An 18,896-nucleotide genomic window follows, 5' to 3' on the forward strand; every position below is an offset into this window, starting at 1 on the left:
CTCATAATAATCAGGATGATTCAAACTGGCAGTAAGACACAGACAAGGCATGTTCATAGATTATACTGGGGAGCAGTTGGAAGCTAACAAGTACATTTTTCAATCCCAAATCACACTAAGTATTGCTCAGACATCTTCTCTGTGCTCACCTACACTGGCTTCTGGTCCTACAATACCTAAATGTTTAAGTTCTCATTCTTGTTTTCAAATTGCCCTGTAGCCTCATCCCTCTCTATCTGTAATCTTCTCTAGCTGTACATCCTTGCGTGTTTTCTGCCAACCTCCAAATCAGGCATCTTGTTCATCCTGATATTAATTACTCCATCATTGGAGGCAATGTGCCTGGGTATTAAGCTTTGGAATTCCTTGTCTTAGCTTCTTTATTTCTCTATCTCCTTTGGGATGCTTCTTAAAACACATCTCTGACCAAACTTCTGGTCCCCTGTCCTAAATATCTCCCAATTTGTCTTGATGTCAAATTTTGTCTTGTTTGCCTTCGGACAATTTACCACATTAAATGTTCACTCTGGTCCCATCATATGACCTCACATTGGCAAGGAATTATTCTGCTATGGATGAGGCTTATGGCTGAAATCAAGTTGCACAGCCTGGGGAACATCAGATTTCCAGCACACCTCAGAAAACGGAGATCAGTGTGCCACACAAGCATTAATGCCAACCAAATCATGTGAAATTTGTCTTGTGTCTTCAGCAAAATTGAACTCCCTCACTTGAGGTGAGCATGGTGATATGGGGTTCATTGCATGGCATCCCTACAGCCTTGCTCCCTCCACCCTGATGAAGTCTGTGGATGTTTGGCAATTAATCAAATAATATCGACCCCACTAAAACACCTCCTGGAAGCATAGTGTAATGACTCAGAGATAGGTTGTGAGGTACCTCAGTCCACATATAATACTATAGAGTGTTTCAGCAGTCAGTAAAGAGTCAAGATTTCTGGTACCTGTTGTAACCGCTGCCGGAGAAACTGCTGTTGGTCAAACTCCTTATTACTGTTTGCTGCAAAATAACAGTGAAAGGGTTTACATTTATAAATTTCTCATAAATATCCACAACTGAAGCATACTCACATTACACTTCCTTGGTACACAAGGGCCAACCATTCCCCACATTGCTCGATCCCACAAGCAAGAATGAGATGTGTTTATCTGTTTTTAATAGCCTTGGTTGTGAATTGGATGTTGAATTACAGAATCAGGGAAGAGTCCCCTTTCAGTACTGAACTTTGGATCTGTAACATCTGCCCCAATTAGTAGAATGGACATTGGCTTAATGTTTAATGTTTTATCTGAAAGATGCCCTTATAACAGTACTGCACTCTCTTAGTACTCCAATGAAGAATCACCTTAAATTATGTGCTCAAAGTATGGCCTGTGGCCATATTATAGTTAGTAATGAATAAAGAAATAAAATATTTGGAAGGGGTAAATGTGAAAGTTAATAGATTCTAACTTTAGGTAAGGCTGACTCTAATGGCATGTATCAAAGACCGTTCACGGTAAAGTAGGATCATTTGTTCATGGGTGTAATGCCACTAATCAGTGGTAAGTGTTCAAAAAGTAATTTAATGTGATACAAAGTCAATTTATTCCTTTAAAGGGCAGGTTTCTATTTGCCTAAAATACAGACATAGACAACTAAAGAGGTGAGAAAACATTAAAAACTTCATTGCTGGTTCGCACCTATGCTGGTGAACAGAAAGCGTATACGAAAGGAATAACAAAAAGACAAAACAGAAAGTTGAAGCTATGAAAGGAGAGTATTAAAATAAGCTTAAACTTTTACAATTACTTTGGGATAAGAAAATGGTTGGTGTGTGTGCTGCCATCCACATCTTCTAATTATGCATTATTTCCTTAAGGGTTACATGGTCTACTGTGTGCAATGGTAGCTACTTTCTAGTTCAAAGGGAAGAGGCTTGAGGTGTAAACAATATGTGGTTTATTCCACCTCTGCAAATATATACAGATCATAAGAATAGGTTCTACATCACTACAAAGACTGTTGGGAGGACATGGCCTTAAGTCTGTCTCCCATGTGATCTTACTTCCCGTCCTATGAAGTCCTTATGATATTATTGCAGTGGGTGATGCTTACTTCACTGGGTCAAGTATTAACCCTTTTGGATCCTTCTCAACGCTCAACAGTTGGAGTAATATGGGCCTCTTGAAAATATATAGAAGGTGATATTGTGAACAAAAATAAGCAAATGACGGACATACTGAATAGTTACTCTGTGTTAGGATTTACAGTAGAATGAAGGGACGATATGCCAGACAGAATGGCACCAGACCCAGCCCAGCATGGACTCAGATAGCAGCCCAGGTCAATGTCATTTCATCAAACAAGAGGAATGCACAGCAGAGCTTCAAGAAGGTAAGTCATCTTCTCAGCTTTGCAAGGTAAGTGTCACTACCTTCTCTCTACTACCTCACACTTACTCTAACTCTGTCACTGCACACAACTCCCACCACTATCATTATCCACTGACCAACCATTGAAGTCAGATTGGTGTTGACTTGCCAAAACACTCCTTCCTGCAGTATCCCATGCTCTCCCATGCTGAAATATTTTCATTCATGTGATGAGAACATCGCTGGCTAGGTCAGTATTTATTGTTCATTCCAAATTGCCCAGGGAGCAGTTAAGAGTCAACTACTTTGCTGTAGGTCTGGAATCACATGTAAACCGCACTAGGTGAGGATGGCAGTTTCCTTCCCTAAAGGACATTTGTGAACCAGATGGGTTTTCCAACAATTGACAATAGTTTCATGGTCATCATTAAACACTTAATTCCAGATTTTCATTGAATTCAAATTCTATAACCATCTGCCCTGGGTCAATTCAAATACCCCCCACTAGGCCGTCACCTCTCCAATGTTATATTTTGGAGCTGGCCTTAAATATAGTCTTTATTCCCTCAGTGTCACAGCATAATGCATCCCATCCCCAGTCTTGAGTTTCCCATTTTCCCAAACACAGCATGGATTGCTCCCTGATAATTCCCCCTTGATTTTTACTGCCCAAACCTTCAGGTGATCATGGCCAACCCCAGAATGATTTGCAAGTACAGCCCTGCATGAGCACAGTCTAGTTTTCTGACTGATTTAGTAATAATCCCAGACTGGTTGGACTTGACCTACAGGATTGACCATGGCCCAGTCTCTGGACTAGAGGCACATGGATCCTGGGATCCTGATTGTACCAAATGCCTGACTGACCATGGCTCACCCCTTGCATTGAGATCAGACAATACACTTGACAAAACGTGGTGGCATGCCCTGACCATAGATCACCTTCAATCCTCTAACAAAATGGATGAACTTAAAGCTAGATTTACCTTCTGGAGGGGACTGAAAGACTGCCGTGTATTCTGTTTTACAGAGAGATGGCTCACTCCTGCTATACCTGACTGTGCCTTACAACCTGAAGGTTTCTCTATACTGTATATCACGTGGACTGCACAGCATTCGCGGGGTAGGGCAAGGGGCAATGGAGTCTGCCTCCTAATCAACACCTCCCGGCGCTCACTTACTGCACATCAGATCTAGAGTATCTAACAGTGAAATGCAGTCACTACTATCTGCCACACGAGTTCACCTCCGCCATCATGAAAGCACAGTAACAGACTTCATTAGCAATTGTATAGAGGACTACGTGCCAAAGAAGTCAATCTGTGTGTTCTCCAACTGGAAACAATGGATGAACCAGGAAATCTATTGTCTACTGAAGATCAGGCATGTGGTATTCAGATGACCTGGACCTTTACAGAAAATCCAAATACGAGCTCCGCAGGGCCATTAGAGATGTGTTGCTGGAAAAGCGCAGCAGGTCAGGCAGCATCCAAGGAACAGGAGAATCGACGTTTCGGGCATCAGCCCTTCTTCAGGAATCTTCAGGAATCTTCTTCAGGAATCGGGCTGATGCCCGAAACGTCGATTCTCCTGTTCCTTGGATACTGCCTGACCTGCTGCGCTTTTCCAGCAACACATTTTCAGCTCTGATCTCCAGCATCTGCAGTCCTCACTTTCTCCAGAGCCATTAGAGATGCCAAGAGTCAATGCCAGGCTAAGTTAGAGACACAAACTAGCCACACATACACCCGCCATCTGTGGCAAGGTCTACATGACACAATGGGCTACAAAATGAAGCAGAACAGAATAGTGAACAAAAGTACATCCCTCCCTGATGTGCCCAGTGCTTTTTACACTCAGTTCGAACAGAAAGTCAGTGAAATGTTGTTACCTGACCCGACAGCCTCAGACACACCTATTCTCTCGGTCACCATGACAAAAGTCAAATTAGCCTTCTTGAAAATGAATCCATGGAAAACGATGAAGTCCCCAACTGTGCACTCAGATCCTGTGCAAACCAGCTGGGAAGAGTATTCGCTGACATCTTTAACCTCTCCTTGCTACAATCTGAAGTCCCCACCTGCCCAGGATTCATTACCCTTACCTGTAAGACGCCTCGCATTGAAATAAATGCAGTTGAATTCATCAGAATTACCTTGTTATCTGCCTTGCTCTTGTATGCCTTTTCTTGCTATTTTTGGATTCCGAAGCATATTCATCTGTCTTTCAACTTTTACTGCAACTGAGGGCCCTGAACCCCCCCCCCAGCCCCCACAAATTTAAAGTCTCCTGAAATAGAACTAGCACATTTCCCTCCCAGAATACTGGTCCCTTTCCAGTTCAGGTGAAACCCATCCCTTTTGAATGGTTCTTCTCTGCCCCAGAAGAAGTCCCAATGATCCAAAAATCTGAATCCTTGCACATTGCACCACCTATTCAACCATCGATTTATTTGCCCTATGCTGTTATTCCTATTCTCACCAGAATGCGACACCAGGAGTAAACCAGAAATTACTACCTTTGAGATTCTGCTTAACCTTCTACCTAATCTCTTCTATTCACTCTGCTAAACCTTAACCCTTTCCCTAACAATGCCATTCCTCCAGTGTGTACCAACAAGTTCTTATCAGATCTGTTTGAAGTCTGTCCCCTTTAGCATGTTAGTAGTGACACACAACATGATGGAGTGTCTCTTCAATGTGAAAATGAGACTTTCTTTCCAGAATGCCAGTGTACTGGTCACTCCTACCAATACTGTTAATGAGGAATGCATCTGTAACAGGTAGATCAGGGAGTATGAGTTAAAATAGATTTATCACCTGACACAGATTCGGTGTAGCAGCTATGTCTTGTAGGACACGGCTAGCTTGGTCAATAGTGGTGCTACTGAGCCACTCTTTGTGAAGGACCTTGAAGTCCACCACTCAGAGTACATTCTGTGCCCTTGTCATCTTCACCTGTAGTGTTCAAAATGGAGGAGTACTGATTTATCAGCTGACTGGGATACACATGGCTTACTATACATCAGTGCACACAATATATAACACAGTCAGGTTCTTATAAAGTCATAGTCATAGACACATACAGCATGAAACATACTCTTCGGTCCAACCTGTGCATGCCAAACATAATCCTAAACCAAACTAGTGCTACCTGTTCCTGGCCTATATTCCTCCAAGCCTTATACTTGTACTTATCTAAATGTCTTTTAAACGTTGTAACTGTGCCCACATCCACCACTTTCTCAGAAGTTCATTCCACAAGTGAACCCTCTGTGTAAAAAATTTGCCCCTTGTGCCTTTTTAAAACTCTCTCCTCTCACCTTAAAAATAAGCCCCCACAAGACTTGAAATCCCCCATCCAAGGAAAAAGACACCTACCATTAACCCTATCGATACCCTCTTGATTTTATAAACTTCTATAAGGTCACCATACAATCTCCAATGCTCAAGGGAAAAAAGTCCCAGCCTTTCTTTATAACTCAAACCTTTCATACCCAGCAACATCCATCTTTGTGATTCTTTTCAAGTCAGTTTTTGAAATTTGTTTATAACACTAATTATTTACAATGCTAGAATATCACAGAATTATGCACATTCTGGGTTCTAAGTTTACTGTGTTACAGCAAATTACACACATATAGATAATTGACTACACTGACTCCATTGCATTGAGAGAATTACTGCAGGAGAGCAGAACATCCACATGTACAAACCTGATTGGTTTGAATCTGTGCCATAAGACAATGAGTAGTGCCCCAAGTCATACTGATCTTTTTTACCTTCAACAATTCTGATATTCAATATGGTTCTTCTGATTGACTGTTTCAAACTAAGCCTGAATTGTGGAACAAATTCCATGGGCTGAAAGGTCATAGTCATAGTCATGACTTCTTCTGTTCTAGTACTAAGAACTAGTTTGTGGCCTCTTGTCATTAATCAGTGGAATTAATGTTTCAACATATAATTTTAAGCTTTCCCAGAATATGGAATACTTGTTGGATGTTCACACACTCTGTGTACTCCTTTGACTACAGACTTAAATTTCAGCTTTGATGTAGTAATTCTTAATTCTCAACCTTGCCATCATCCTGATGCATCTACGCTGCAGCAATCACACAGAGAAGGAAAGAGAAAAAAAGTGAGAGAGAGAGATGAAACATGTTCACAAGCAAAGATATAATGCTAAGTTTATTGAAACACCGTGTGCTTGTAGTTATGAGTAGGGACTTGAGTGACTGAAACAATCTGTAATTGAGCAGAGATGGGACTTTTTGAAGTTTGTATTGGTATAGAAAGATTTGAAGGTACAAGGCTATAGGGAGAGCGCTAGGCAATTGGATTGCTTTTGGTTGTTTGAGCAGTGAGCCAGCATAGATATGACTGGCCTACTCTGTGCTGTAAACATAATATGGTTCTGAACAGCAAGTTAAATTGAGATGTGCCCTGTGACTCCTGTTCAAATGATGTCATAATCATGGGTTACTGGTGGGAGATAATGTTATTTAAAGAACAGAGTTTCTGCTGTGTCCCAGTAAAGAGATCACATGTTATGAATTGATGAGTAAATAGCAACAGCAGCCAATTATTTCAGTTTCTCCTGTAAGGTCTGTTTGTCCCCTCAATTCCAGATGGCTTCTTTCCATCACTCCTCCAGCATTTCATTCTTTAGAAATGGGATGCACAGTGAATGTTTGCTGACTGTGTGACTATGGTGGGCATAAACCCCTTCCCTGTCAGAAGCCTGAGAGGATTCCCTTGTCCTCACCCACCAATCTACAGCGTTTTTGTCACCTCCAGCATATGTCAACAGTAAACACGTCTTCCATCCCTTATCAACACCCTGTGTTCACTTCTCAGTCACCCCCAAAATCCTTCTTCCCATATTAATTTCCCATGGAAGCACAGGAAAAGCAATCTGTCCTGTTCTGTATGTTCTTACCACTGAAAATCACAACGCACTTTCCAGGTGAAAAACAGATTTACTTAAACTTTTTTTCCGATCTAACGTACTTGGGTGCAGGTTGGGTGTTCAGTCATTTATTCAGGCCACAAAGCTGACACTAGAGTATCCAGCAACCTGTAATTTTAATTCTCTGATTCATTCCTACTCCGACCTCTCCTACGCGAATCCAACCAAACAACATAAACTCCACGAACCTCGATTAGGAACGTTTTGCAGTCTTTCCGGATCCAACACTAAGTCCAACAGTTTCAAATCACAAGCTCTGCCCCTTGTGTTTTGGACAGCAACTGTTGGTGGTAAATTCTACCCTGTCCATTCAAACTTAAACAATTACAACTATTATTTATTTGTTAACATCTCTCTTTGCACTGTAATATCTTCGTTTTTAATTGTTCCTCATTTCACAGACCTTGCAGCTTGTTCTTTAAACCTCGTCTTTCACCGTTTTGTTTATAAACTATTACATCTCAAATCATTTTAAGGAAAGTTTACACACCTGAAACTTTAAGTCCGTTTCTCTCTCCACAGATGGTGAACATTTCTGCCCGTATTTCAAGTTTCCAGCACCGAAAACAAAGTACTTAGCCCTTGTAATAGAGCTTAGCAATGGATTCGCTCTCCCTGGGATTCGCTGCCCATGTCAACTGGGCTAACACTCACCTCTATGTTCCCGCAGGTAGTGAAGGCGGTGAAGATGAGCATGAAGCCGATACCCAGGAGGTAAACATTGATCACCTTGCGATCGCCCATTGAGACACTGAACGGTGCAGCAGCTGATAGTTCAGGAGAATGGAGATTACTCTGTCCATCAGAGAGAGGGCGGGGTTTGTTGCGTGGGACTGTCCCTCACTCACCATTGACACCAGAGCCTCTGGTTCCTCTCTGATTATTTTTTCTCTCTTACCCGGCATCCTTGAAGGGCTTTTGCCCGAAACGTTGATTTCGCTGCTCGTTGGATGCTGCCTGAACTGCTGTGCTCTTCCAGCACCACTAATCCAGTATCCTTCAACTCACTCATGCCCCCCTAAACGAATTTACACATGGTCCAGTAGTCGACTTTGAAATGTATCACAGCGTATCCTAATCCTCAACTGATAGTTTTTATACACATTTCTCAACAGCAATATAGTTGCTGGCCAGTGAGCAAACTTCCCCCTCCTAGCAGATGGTCATAAATCTTCCCGAGACCAGCTGAACACAGACTCGATGGAACCTGTGATCTCACTGACAGTGACTTTACACCGAGCCACCAGCAGCTCTGAACAGAATCCTATTGTGCAGAAGGAAGCCATTTGGCCCGTCATAACAATGCTTTGAGGCCAGCCTTAACTCCGCAGCTCTTTCTCATATGCCAGCTGGAAACAATCTACAGCTATGGAAAATTAACATTTACAGTGAGAATGACAATGTTTGAAATAGGACAGGAACAATTCTGAGAAGAGGTTGTCATCTTGAAATGTTTACTCTTTCTTTCTTCATAAATGCTACCCGATCTGTTGGGTACTTTCAGTGATAATCTTTGCATTGATTTATTGCCTCCTTCAGATTATTGTTTAACAACCACAACTGGAGGTAGGTCATGAAATGGAAGGTGGATGGAAAGCAGGTTAAGGCAATGATAGATGGAGAAGATGAGGAAGTGGTGACTAGTACCAACATCTCTGTTTCTAGCCTGCAGCATTGCTCCAGCAAAGCTCAACCCAAACTGGAGGAACAATACTTTATCTTCTGCCCATGTGCTTTACAGTTGAGTTTAACAATTTCAGAGTGTAAACACCCTCCTCCATGTTTGTCACTCAACCCCACAGTCTAAGATCCTGTTCTGTTGGTGTACCCAGCACAGAGTGAGGTGCTGGAAAAGCACAGCAGATCATCAGGAATGTGCTTCTTTATAAAGAGCTTATGCCCAAAATGGCGATTCTCCTGCTCCTCTGATGCTGCCTGACCTGCTGTGCTTTTCCAGCACCACATTCTCGACCCTGATTTCCAGCATCTGCAGTCCTGGGTGGCACTGTGGCACAGTGGTTAGCACTGCTGCCTCACAGCGCCAGAGACCTGGGTTCCATTCCTGCCTCAGGCAACTGACTGTGTGGAGTTTGCACATTCTCCCCGTGTCTGCGTGGGTTTCCTCTGGGTGCTCCGGTTTCCTCCACAGTCCAAAGATGTGCAGGTCAGTGAATTGGCCATGCTAAATTGCCCGTAGTGTCAGGTGAAGGGGTAAATGTAGGGGTATGGGTGGGTTGCGCTTCGGCGGGTCAGTGTGGACTTGTTGGGCCCGAAGGGCCTGTTTCCACACTGTAAGTAATCTAATCCTCTCCTTCTCCTAGTTGTTCCCAATGCAGACAACTTTGGCATAACAGCCTCCCAGTGTGGTGACCTCCCATCCTGGCCTAGCAGCTCCCCACCAGGTGTAATGGCATCCCAGGGTAGCCTTCCAGCATGGCATGGCATCCTCTGCCTAGCATGGTGGTCTGAAGCAATCTCCCAGCCTCATGATTCTCAATGTGAAGCCCATCATGATCTGGAGCCAAGGCCTGATGCTGACTGGAGGCTAGGTGCCAGAGTGAATTGGTTGGAAGACTCTTGTTCTGGACTTTTACTTCTGCAATGCTGGATATATTATTTCTCTATTTTCCAAGATCTTGTAACTAAAGAAGCTGTACTGAGGTACCTTTGTACCGAAGATGGAGCTATAAGTGGCGACATATAAACTTTTCACTGTACCCATGAGTATATGTGACAATGAAGCTAATTCATTCATTCATTCTATTTCCAACATTTCTACATTTTTCAGCATTTATCTCCCTTTCAGCTTATCATCAATTCCTTTGTTGCCTCTCCATTTGTCTCTCTCTCTCTGTTCATGTATCCTACTCAATTCCTACTATTCACCCCCATCATAAGCATAAATACCTTTCCCAACTGGTTTCAGTCCTGACAAAGGGTCACTAGATTTGAAATGTTAATTTAGGTTTTCTCTCTACAGATACTGCCAGACCTACTAATCATATCCAGCATGTTCGGTTTTTGTTTCAGAACTCCAGTGTCTGCAGATCTTTATTTTATCATAGTAATATAGAAAACTTGGAGTGAATGAGAGTAAATGAGAGAAGACATGCATTCAATCATGAGAGTTGAGGATCATGAATTTTGAGAGCAGATGTGGACAAAAGCAGAGTGGAGCGAGTGTGAGTGAGGAGAGAGAAGAACTTACCCTCATTGAGCAAACAAGGTCATTGATGTTTTTAAAAGCTGAAAGAATTGCAGATGTTGTAAATCAGAAATAAAAACAGAAGTTGCTGGAAAAGTTCAGCAGGGCTGGCAGCATCTGTGAGCTCTGTAGAAGGGTCATTGGACCCGAAACATTAATATTGCTTTTTTTGCCGCATTGCTGGGCATTGTTCTGGTTTGTGGTCACTGCATTGATGCAGGAAGCAACTTTGGATAAGGCTGGCAGGATCTTGTCCATGGTGTCCTCTGGAAATCCTGAGGAAACAGGATGGCCCTCCTTTGCACCAGTAGCCAGTACTTCCACTATAGATAGCAGAAGATAGTATGGGTAGAGTATCATAGAGCCCTGGTGCATAGATAATGAGATGAACTGTACAGATTAGCTTGGAAAAACTCACTAGAACTTCATGGAGAGAACCCCTCCATGAAACTCGCCAAAATTAACATTTAACTAATTAATAATAAAATTCAGCCCTATGACTTTATTTATAAAGCTCAGAATCCTGTACGAGTTATCATTTGCTTTCTCAACTTGTCCTACCACCTTCAAGGATTTGAGCCCATAAAATCCAGGTCCCTCTGACCCTGCATTCCAGTTAGAATTGTTTCCTTTACTTTACACAACCTTTCCTCAGTCTTCCTACCAAAAGATGTCGCTTTAAATTTTACTACATTAAATTTGATTTGCTACATGTTTGCCCATTCCACTGATATGTCTATATCATTTTCAAGTCTATTGCTATCCTCTTCACAGTTCACAATATTTCCACGCCTTATGACACCAGCAAATTTTGAAATTGTGCTCTATAGATCAACGCTGAAAAATGTGTTGCATGAAAAGTGCAGCAAGTCAGGCAGCATCAAAGGAGCAGGAGAATCGACGTTTCGGGCATAAGCCCTTCTTCAGGAATTTAGGTTCCTGAAGAAGGGCTTATGCCCGAAACGTCGATTCTCCTACTTCTTTGATGCTGCCTGACCTGCTGCACTTTTCCAGCAACACATTTTTCAGCTCTGATCTCCAGCATCTGCAGTCCTCACTTTTTCCCTATAGATCAACATCTAGGTCTATATTATGTGTCAAGTACAACAGTGGTTCTAATATGGTATTGACCTCCAGGATACCCCACTGCATATTTTCCTGCTGTGCACAAAAAATAACTATTAATTAAAAAATAATCCATTCGCATCTGTCATTCAGTCAAGTATTTTCTGTACTGCCACTGCTTCTTTTATTCCATGGGTTTCAAATTTAGATGTTATGTGGCACTTTATCAAAATACTTTTGGAAGTCTAAGTACACCCAGCAACTGCATTATGTTTGTTAACAGTCTTTATTACTTCATTGTAAGTCCCAACTAAATGAACTCTCAGCTCCAGGAACCCATGACAGATTTTTTTTGAAAGCATATGTTTAGTTTCTAGTTTGTTCCTTTGCAAGGAAACACACACGGCTGTCTGGGATTATGATGAGGCATCTACATATACTGACTCATTGGTTCCTTGCCAATGTGAACCAACCGTCTGCACTGTTTATTCTGTACATAATGGCAATAGAATTCAGTTCACATGGTTTCTACAGTAAGTAGGAATTGTGTAAGAATCCTTAATGAAATGGGAACCATTACTGATTCAATTAAAATCAAGGGAAGATTTACACTCATTACATATTTTCACAACCTCACAAAGCATTTTATAACCTAATAAAGTACTTTTGAAATGTAGGCGGTGTTCAAACTACAGGATAATAGGACAATACAGGACAAAACATGGTCATTCAGTCCATTGTAACTGAGCTGGCATTTTAAAGTGAGGAAATTAGTGCTAATACCCTACTCTTTTCTCATAACCCTGTGAATGTTTTCCTTTAAACATTTAGAATAGATTAGATTCCCTACAGTGTGGAAACAGGCCCTTTGGCCCAACCAGTCCACACCGACCCACCGAAGAGTAACCCAACCAGACCCACTTCCCTCTGACTAATGCACCTAATACTATGGGCAATTTAGCATGGCCAATTCACCTGACCTGCACATCTTTGGACTGTGGGAGGAAACCGGAGCACCCGGAGAAACCCACGCAGACATGGGGAGAAGGTGCAAACTCCACACAGACAGTTGCCCAAAGATGGAATTGAACCTGGTTATCCAACACCATTTCGAAAGATGCCATTGATTGTGCTTCCACCCCACCCTCCTTCAGGTAGTACATTCTTGACCATAACAACTCTGCATATTTTTCCCTTTTCACCTCTTTTGTATAGTAGCTAATTTATGCTAAGCCCAAACCACAAACAATGAGTTAATAATGAGCAGAAGGGATTCGTGAGAATGGTTCCAGGCATGAGGGAATTCAGTTGTGAAAATAGATTGGAGATCTAGGACTCTTCCTTGGAAAAGGCTGAGGGGCGATCTGAGAAAATTATTCAAATTCATGAAGTGTCCGGACAGAGTAGATAGGGAGAAATTGTTCTTGCTTGTGAAAGGATCACGAAAGAGAGGGCACAGATTTGGATAGGAAAGTGTTGAAGAGATATGGGCCAGGAGCGGACAGGTAGAACAAGTTTAGTTTGGGATTATGTTTGGCGTGGACTGGTTTAACCGAAAGGTCTGTTTCCATGCTGTGTCACTCTATGTCTCTATTTATTGCACTTGGTAAAAGAAGCAAAAATAATTTTACTGAAAACTTTTTCATGTAGTGGATGGATAAGATCTGGAATGCATTGCCTGAAGGTATAGTAAAGCAATATTCAACTAAATCCATGCCATTTTGAAAAGAAAGAATGTGCAGTGTTACAGGAAGAAGGCAGAAGAATAGCATTGAGTGAAATTTTCATTCAGAGATCTTTTGCCAACAGAATGGTCTGAATTCTCTATAATGATAAATGAACACTTTTAGAGATGTTGGTTGTGAAAGTAATATAGAGTCACAGACATTTACAGCACGGAACCAGACCTTTTGGTCCAACTAGTCCATGCCGACCAGATATCCCAACCTAATCTAGTCCCATTTGCCAGCACTTGGCCCATATCCCTCTAAACCCTTCCAATTCATATATATATCCAGGTGCCTTATAAATGTTGCAATTGTACCAGCCTCCACCACTTCCTCTGGCAGCTCATTCCATACACACACCACCCTCTGTGTGAAAATGTTGCCCCTTAGGTTTCTTTTATATCTTTCCCCTCTCACCCTAAACCTATGCCCTCTTGTTCTGGACTACGCCAACCCAGGGAAAAGACTTTGTCTATTTATCCTATCCATGCCCCTCATGAGTTTATAAACCTCTATGAGATCACCTCAGCCTTCGATGCTTCAAGGAAAACAGCCCCAGCCTATTCAACCTCTCCCTATAGCTCAAATCCTCCAACCTGGCAATAGCCTCGTCAATTTTTTTTGAACCCTTTCAAGTTTCACGATATCCTTCTGATAGGAAGGAGACCAGAATTGCATGCAATATTCCAACAGTGGCCTAACCAATGTCCTGTACAGCTTTTCAGCAGTCTAATTCTCTTTATCAATAACCAAGGAAAAAAACGTCTTCACTACCGTGAGTCAGATAACCCATCCTCAAAGGTTCCAGTGGAGCATGCTCTATTCATACTACTGCAGCAGTTTTAATACCCATTTATTTTCCTTTTTTCTCTGAGAATTCCTGAGTAGTTCCTCCTGCTGCAATTGGTCTCTCCTTTAACTTTCAGAAAGTGGCTTCATTTGTCCAGTCTTATTACAATAGAAGCATATCCTTATCTTTATAACACATTTAGGTTCTAGTTTTTCCTTTATGACTTTCCTTCTCTTTGTTCCCAAAACCTAATACTATTTCCCAACATATAACTGTTGACAGCATAAAATATATGCCAGAAATGATGCTTTCCAGAAATTTGATACTTGACGCTCATCTAAATAAGATTTAAGGTTTACTAGAATACTATTTTGGAATTCTTCCATGATTGCCTTCACATTTTCAATTTTTTTCTTGCTGACTTCAGTGATTGAAACTACTAATCTCATAAAATGTATTTTGTTTTGCAAATTCTTGATTTCTTTTTTGTAATCTTACTGCCAAACAATGACCATCATCAGCAAGAGAGAGTCTAACCATCGCTTCTTCACTTTCATTGACATTACTATCACTGAATCTTCCACTATCGAAATCCTGAGAGTTACCATTGACCAGATACTGAACTGGATTAGCATGAAAATACTGTGACCACAAAAGCAGGTCAGAGGCTAAGAGTTCTGTGGCAGGTAACTCACCTCCTTTCTCTCAATATCTATTCAAGGCACAATCAGGAATGTGATGGAATTCTCCCCATTTGCCTGGATGACTGCAGCTCCAACAACACTCAAGAAGCTTGACATGATCCAGCACAAAGCAGACTAAGACATTAGGAAGATGTCATCTCTTTTACAAATATGGATTTTTAAATTATCTATTTAACAGAGCAGACTGGGCTTTTGTTTGATATTTATTGCAGTGATTGCCTGAATTTTGTGCTCATGTCTGAAATTTGTGACACAGAAGGAAAGGAGCTACAACTGTATCAAGGCTGACACAGATTTAAACACCCCAACATCACCTCTGCCACTAAAGATCAAAAGGCAGCGTGAATCTTAAACCTGGAGCAAGGTTAGGTTGCAATAATGGGTCCTATTTTAATTTTGTGCAAGAAGATCGATTTTAAATCAATTGAAATCTCATGGCAATAATTCTGCAGGAACTGTTATCACAGCCCCACTGCTAACATGCTTTACCATGTCACTGTGGCTTAAGTGTTCCCATCCATGTTTCTGAGTTACAGATTCTCAATTCAGGTATCCAATCTAGGGTTTAAACACAAAAAAAATACATCTGAAGGAGTGCTGCACTTGTTTAAAGTGCTGTCTTATTGATGAATAATTAAGTCAAAGGCAGCATTTATTTGCTTAGAAGGATGTAAAAGATCTCCCATGATGCTATTTTGAAGAAGAGCAGAGGAATTATCTGGTGTTCCATTCAACATCTATCCTGCAATCAACTTCATCAAAACTTTTTTTTATTGCCCGTTATCACATTGTTGTTCAGGGAGCTGGCTGCTGCATTTTCTACAATTTAAGAGACTATGCTTCAAAATAATTTGTTGACTTTGAGATGTCCAGTCATGGTGAAAAGCATCATGCAAAAATGTAAGTCATTGATTTGAAACATGAGCCATGTTTCTTGAAAAGTGCTGCCAGACCAACTGAGTATTTCCAAGTATTTTCTGTTTTTACATACAAGATAGCTTAAGTCCTTGTTCCTCAGGTTGCAAAAGGAATGGTAGTGATGCACAGTCAGGATCACAGCTGTGTCTACTTTTATTCTCAGATCATAGACTTTTACCTTGCATCTTAAAACTTTCTGTGTAATGAACAACGAGAGGGTCTTTAAATGACCAGAAGGACAAATGAGATTTAATTTGCAAAACAGGTTTAGGATGAAATCAAGACATTAATACATATACTGGAGTTTGAAGGTGCGATAAATAGAGTTACCCTTAAAATTCCAAGTGCCTTTCATCCCAACCATCACTGAAGTGAAACTGAAATATGGGTCACAGATCAGTTTTGCTTGGATTCAATAGCATTCAGACCAGATCCTTAGGTTGCTATTTGGAGTGCCTGGGGTCAGTTTGAAGGAATATGTTGGGGAGGGTGGTATTCCCAAGCTTTGTATAGAAATTCCTTCATTTTTCCCTTTAAAAGGCTTTAGTAGTGATAAGTACACAAGTACGCTTGAGGCTTTCTGAAAACCCTTACAAAAGTTATGAATGGGAAGTGAACTCGTATATTTCTGGTCCTGAGGAAAGGTCACTGGATCCAAAATATTAACTCTGATTTCTCTCCACAGATGCTGTCAGATCTGCTGAGTTTTACCAGCTTTTTCTGCTTTTGTTTATAGTTTCCACATCTGCAGTTCTTTAATTTTTTTTACAGCTTTCCCCAGGTTATGAATGCCTGACTTGCGAACGCCCGTATTTACAAACTGATCTCCGTAAAGCCTATTTTTAAAAAAAATTGAGTTACATACAATGGTTCGTACTCACGAATGGGTGAACTACTTTGCGCGACGCTCAAAGCACTATGTGTTTTCAGTGGTTCGTCAGCCCAAGGGAGAACAACGCCACATCGTCAACCTCAATGCAGATGATAGCATTTGAGGAAGAAGGCTGGGCCCGAGAAACCCCAGAATCCATGAAGGTTTTGACGAAGGAATTAACTGAAGCCTTTCGTCTCTTTGAACATTGTGAGAAACAAAGCTCACACACTTCAATAATTGCAGTCCGAGACAAAATCTGAATCAGCAGTGTCCTTTAATTTTACACTTGCAAGAGGGTGAGATGTTCAGTGCCTATAAGGCAGAGGACATACACACACCAAATTCAGTTCATACACAATATTTATATAATTTGGTTTCTTTTGTTTTACATTGCTCCTCCCCTGCTTACATCTTCCACTTCCCTAAGACCGGCCGGCCCCCATTACCCCTGTTTATCTCTTGCCTTATCCGACCTTGTCTGTGACAAAATGTTTATTTCTGGTCTCACAAGGCTGTTTGACCTCATCCTGCTGAAGGTCATTGTTAGGCATATTCTTTCTTCATCATTATCTACCCCCTTCATCTGTGCCTTTCCCGAGGCTGTTCTGATCCCTATGACCCTTTTAATTGGGGTTTGTTCCTGTGTTTCTGTAAAAGTGGGAAACAGATGTTTATACCTACTGTTTGTACAGGCGTATCTAGCTTAACTTCATCCCCTCACAACATCTTATCTATTTGCCCGTAATGTCTACCATTGTTTTGCTGTCACGTTTCATTCTGACATACAATTTTAGCTAATACTAAAACAATTATATATTTCCTCCGCATCGTTTCCATTCTTGTTGACTCAGCTCTTGGCTAAAACAATTACACACTGGTGTGAGCTCATTTACTTTGTAAAATGGAATTGCAGAAGTAACATTATTTCTCCCACATCCCACAACATGGACGGCAAAGTTAGAAGAGCAAGATCCTAATGCAAAGAGGTTCACCAAAGTTTACCGGATAGTTGCCTACGGCCTCAGCTGCTACAAGGCCATCTCTCTTTCTCAATTATAAATACTGTGCTGTAGTTACATTTATTATTATTACTAGATTATATTTAAGATGTTTTAAGTAAAATATATCCTATATACTAAGACAAACATTTGATTAATTGACACTAGATGTGGACTGTAACTCTTCCGACTTACATACAATTTCGACATACGAACAGACTTAAAAATGGAACTTCTCCCACATCCCACAACATGGATGGCAAAGATAGAGGAGCAAGATCCTAATGCAAAGAGGTTCACCAAAGTTTACCGGATAGTTGCCTACGGCCTCAGCTGCTACAAGGCCATCTCTCTTTCTCAATTATAAATACTGTGCTGTAGTTACATTTATTATTATTACTACATTATATTTAAGATGTTTTAAGTAAAATATATCCTATATACTAAGACAAACATTTGATTAATTGACACTAGATGTGGACTGTAACTCTTCCGACTTACATACAATTTCGACATACGAACAGACTTAAAAATGGAACTTCTCCCACATCCCACAACATGGATGGCAAAGATAGAGGAGCAAGATCCTAATGCAAAGAGGTTCACCAAAGTTTACCGGATAGTTGCCTACGGCCTCAGCTGCTACAAGGCCATCTCTCTTTCTCAATTATAAATACTGTGCTGTAGTTACATTTATTATTATTACTACATTATATTTAAGATGTTTTAAGTAAAATATATCCTATATACTAAGACAAACATTTGATTAATTGACACTAGATGTGGACTGTAACTCTTCCAACTTACATACAATTTCGACTTATGAACAGACTTAAAAATGGAACTTGTTCATAACCTGGGGACTTCCTGTACATATATTTTTTATCTTCAGCCCACTTGAACTATTGCAAATGGTGGAAACATTACTTAACTGTCCAAAGGGCCTTAGTCCTAGAAACAGTAAAAGTATCTCTGCCCTGGACCAAGAGTGGATTAATTCAAATGAGCAAAACCCAGCTCAACTGCATAATTCCCTGAAGGGCATGGGAAAGGTTCCAAGTGCTGGCAAATGGGACTAGATTAATTCAGGATATCTGGTCGGCATGGACAAGTTGGACTGAGGGGTCTGTTACCATATTGTACACCTCTATGACATTTGTAAAGTTTTGATTATTATAAATGGGACAACACTAAAGTAATTATAGTTAATTTTGATTATATCACGTTTATACGGTTGTGAATACCTTTTAAAGAACCTTTAAGAGAATA

General features: G+C 40.9%; 1 protein-coding gene across 1 annotated transcript in view; it reads right to left on the bottom strand.

Annotated features, from left to right (window-relative positions):
• LOC140464263 (UNC93-like protein MFSD11) overlaps nucleotides 1-8,090 on the bottom strand; it is a 31,629-nt gene extending 23,539 nt beyond the window's left edge. Inside the window, exons 1-2 of the mRNA XM_072559104.1 lie at nucleotides 8,001-8,090; nucleotides 965-1,020 (exon numbers count right to left, since the gene is read on the bottom strand). Of these exons, the coding sequence (XP_072415205.1) occupies nucleotides 965-1,020; nucleotides 8,001-8,090 (146 nt within the window). The remainder of the gene's footprint in view (nucleotides 1-964; nucleotides 1,021-8,000) is intronic.
• Nucleotides 8,091-18,896: the final 10,806 nt, after the last annotated feature.

This window comes from Chiloscyllium punctatum, chromosome 40, assembly GCF_047496795.1.
Source record: "Chiloscyllium punctatum isolate Juve2018m chromosome 40, sChiPun1.3, whole genome shotgun sequence".
NCBI lineage: Eukaryota > Metazoa > Chordata > Chondrichthyes > Orectolobiformes > Hemiscylliidae > Chiloscyllium > Chiloscyllium punctatum.